Here is a 4,092-nt window from a genome sequence, read left to right as displayed (position 1 = left end):
CTGTCTCCTAACAGTAATCAACTTTCTATCTAGTTATCCTTGAACATAAACAACCTGGAGTACCCCATGGGAATGACTAAGCATTTAACAGCCTGAGCTAGACATCCTGTCTACACTAAACATTTCTAATACATGAAGTGTCTAACCAATGTCTATCTGACTAAAAATACCTAACAAAAGTAATGACATAGTGTTATAATAAAACCATGAAGGATGTTACATGTAAAGGAGCATTCTGTCATAAGAGTTCAGGGAGAAACATAGTGAGCTTTCCCAGGATGTATGGTTTTAATGATTTATTGATTTATTTGGTTCAGGTTTGTCTTGGTGACTAAGTTAAGAGAGCTGAATTGTGAAGCATGCTAACTACCTGTTAAATTTTTGTTAGTTTTTTTTTTGCCATTTTCGGGCATTTTGGCTTATTTTTCAGTGGGTCATGGTGGGGCAGACAGAAAATTGGGAGACCTGTAACAAATGTTAAGAGAATGACAGTGCATCCGCCATGTTTGTCACTAAAGCCAAAGACCTGCGACTACATGACATAATATGACAAAACAAACATCAAAAATACATTTGCTTTTTAGACATATTTATTTCCATTTTCATACAGACACCTGTCAACCTGTAAAGTGATGAATCGGTGCTTTCTGAGTACCCAAAGACAAATGAAAAGATAAGTGCACTGTGCAGACCCAAGAATGCAAAAAGCCTAGCTTAAAATTGGAAAAAAATATTACAGCTCTCTCACAGCTGGTTTTGGACTGTAGGATGATCTAAAGTTGAACAAGCGTATTCAGTATGTAGTGCTCAGGGGTGGTGATAGGTGTTGTGTAAAAGGTACTAAATGCGAATTTTGAGGCCATCAACAGATTTTTAGCATGGCAGGAGCCAAGAGAGTGTGTAAATGTAGTAAAATAAAGACACACAACCAGCTATGAATGGCAAGAAGTGGTATTTAACTTATGACAGTATAACAACCAAGAGGGACCAGTGCAGATCACCACAGGCTGGGCTCATTGTCATGCAGCACAATGAATTTAGGACCAATCAGATACCTTCCTGACGGTACTGTGTGATGGATAAAGTGCCTAAAACCTTTGAACACTTTTGTACCAGAGTCATTGCTTTAACACCAGAATGCATCTGGGGATGCTGAGCAATCTGATGGATAGTTAATAATAATCTGATAGTTAATAAGTTCATAACATACAGACAAACACAACTGAAAATACTGGCAGTGTGAATTGCACTTACAGTTTTCCATATTAAATATTGTGGACATCCAGTGTACCATGTCACTGTCATCCACTCCTTCCCTTCTTCCATCCAGCCCATAGATTTTGAGCTGACCCGTTCCTTCATGCTGACAGTGGAGGCAGAAAATGAAGTCCCACTGGCCCGAGGCATCCACCAGCCACGTCAGTCCACAGCAACCGTTTCTGTACGAATTCTGGACATCAATGAGAGTCCAGAGTTCAGCCCCAACCACAAGTCCATCAAACTGGAGGAGGGTCTGCCTGCTGGCTCTCCACTCACCACCTTCACAGCCCAGGACCCTGACCGCTTCATGAGACAAACTGTCCGGTAAGCTGTGACGCCACAGTGTATATGGCACTAGTAAAACGACTGGAAACACCTCAATTCAGTGGGAAAGTGTGTGCAGACTATGAGCTGTTGAGGAGGAGATGGATGTGACTTTCACTGTATTTTGAAAAGACAAACCTTTTTTTCATCTGTATGGCTCTTCATCTTTTCATCTTTGAAATGACCCTTGCATTTGTTGGAAGTAATTAATTAGTATGAATTTAATGTACTGTATATACTCTAGCACTCTTTACTCCTTGTGTGTCCTGCTTTTTGACTTGAGTCAGCAGTGCAGGATCAGTTGAATGAAGAAAGAAGAACTCTGTTTGACCAGAAAGACTTATTGGTTTCCTTGTCTGTATGTTTAGGGTGAATGTCCTGCCGTAGTGTCCTGCAAATACTGTGTGAGCTGTGGTAGGCTCCACCTCTGTCCGACCCTGCAAAGGATAAGAGGGTACAGAAAAAGGACGAATACTAAAGTGGAAGGTTTATGTCCTTTGGGGTGTGGGCTATGCCAGAAAAGACCTAGCATGGTTTTGTTGACATTTTACTTTAGTGAGTCATCAGCACCACACATTTGTTTGGGCAATAGGGTGAATCTTTGCCTTCTTAGTAAGCAGAGATGACAGATACTGGTCTCTCCTGTGGCTTCATTTTCAGTTTGACATGCTGTCCAGCCTTGTTGAAATGCAAGAATAGTTCTAGCTGTTCCGATCAGCCAATTTATGTTTTTGTCTCACTAAAAATGTCAGGATGAAGGCTTCAGCAGTTTCACAACACACGTTCATAGAGAAAGCCCTGACCTGCTCTCTTTGGTTTCAGGTGTGATGATGATCAAACTTTCGTCTCACTTTTAGTTCATAAATACGATGCAGACTGTGGTTGTACCTAAACTGGTGAAAGTCTGAACTTCTTCTTCAGGTGCAGTTTCTCATTAATAACTCATCAGCACCACAATCTCATTTGGGCCATAGGACAACATATGTACAGTCCTGTTCTCTGTTGCAGCCCTATTTTCAGCTGGTTGGATTTTTTTTCTACAAACTTCTTGTCTGGAGGAGATGGATGTTTCCTGCAGTCCTGGGCTAACAGCTCAACAAATCTGCAGGACTGTTGCTTTTTGTCCCCCATCTATCTTTCTTTTACATCCCACTATTTGTCTCTAAATGTAATACTGAATTCTCTGTAGCCTAGCAACAGCCAATGATAGACGCACACTATTCACAAAAACATGAATTACACAGACACACACGCTCACTCAGAAAGTGAGAGTGAGTGTATTGTGCCCTATTGAGTGGTCTGGAGAGACCATTTTGGTTTCTGATTTTTCTTTTTGTTGCTTTGTATTCTGTAGTTGCTGCTCCTGCAGTTATTCACAACTGTGTCTTTATACTCTTTAGCTCACCAATTAAAACATATAAAATGGACAGTATTTCCTACTCATTGGTGAGTCATAGTGGCTTTATGGCAATTGTACCCATCTTTGTTGAAAGCTGTGCTATTTTCCTGTTTAATTCACATAATTTCTCATCTGTTATGACATTTGATAGATCACTGTTCCTCACAGGGATTTGTTAGGCTTTATTCTCTTTATAGATTGTTTCCAAATCAAAGAAAAAAAAATCCACTGATTAGTAATAATTTTTAATATAAATTTTGAGTGTGTAAGACACAGTCATTTCCAGTGAGAATAAATGAATGAAATGCAGTTGCTTGCTGAGAGTGCTGCAGCCTCCATATATCAGCTCCCCAGTAGCAGCTTGGCCTGTAGCCAGGGAGGCAGATAAAGAAGCCTCTTTGTGGTGGTCTCTCATGCTGTCTTTCACTCTCACAAAATACAGGTACTCCAAGATGTACGACCCTGCCAATTGGCTAGAGATTGACCCAGTTAATGGTCGGATTTCCACCATTGCCATCCTTGACCGAGAGTCTCCCTACATTAAGAACAACCTCTACAATGTTACCTTCATGGCTTCTGATAACGGTGAGACACATGGGCTGGTGTCCTGCAGTAACCCCATTCCCCCACACACAGACATGAATTGTGTCCACTGTGCCACAGTACTCTTTAAATAATTGCAGTAGTGCTGTTTTTATTGTGTGGTGTCAGTGTCATAGTCCTTGTTCCTGCAGCCTATCAGCAGTGTTGGGAAAGCTTGGAAACAGTAGCTAGGGAGCTATATGCTAATCTAGAACATACAACACTTACATTAATAGCAACATACTACATTACACAGAAAAAATGTATTATTTCTATTCCAGTCATTTCTGATAAACTACTTTCTAAGTGTTTTATTTCTTGAAAAAACGCTGTGATGCAGTGTTTAATCACTACCTGCTAACATAGCTCAATACTGGAAAGGTTACGAGTGTGAAAATACTGTAGGTGTCTTACCTGTAGACTATGTCAGGCTCATAGAGAGGATGTTATCCATAACTTCAAGAGTCTACAAACATTTGAACTGACTTTAGTGTATTCCTATAAAGAGTTAAAATCCATCTGGGATG

General features: G+C 40.4%; 1 protein-coding gene across 1 annotated transcript in view; it reads left to right on the top strand.

Moving 5' to 3' along the window:
- The window catches only part of LOC109972214 (cadherin-2-like), a 213,668-nt gene that overhangs the window by 137,229 nt on the left and 72,347 nt on the right, over window positions 1–4,092 (top strand). Inside the window, exons 10-11 of the mRNA XM_020620927.1 lie at window positions 1,331–1,584; window positions 3,426–3,568. Coding sequence (XP_020476583.1) covers window positions 1,331–1,584; window positions 3,426–3,568 — 397 coding nt within the window. The remainder of the gene's footprint in view (window positions 1–1,330; window positions 1,585–3,425; window positions 3,569–4,092) is intronic.

The sequence above is a fragment of the Monopterus albus genome, unplaced genomic scaffold, assembly GCF_001952655.1.
Source record: "Monopterus albus unplaced genomic scaffold, M_albus_1.0 scaffold250.1, whole genome shotgun sequence".
In the NCBI taxonomy this organism is placed as follows: Eukaryota; Metazoa; Chordata; class Actinopteri; order Synbranchiformes; family Synbranchidae; genus Monopterus; species Monopterus albus.
The sequence above is the reverse complement of the archived record's forward strand: the minus strand, read 5'-3'. Positions and strand labels throughout refer to the sequence as shown.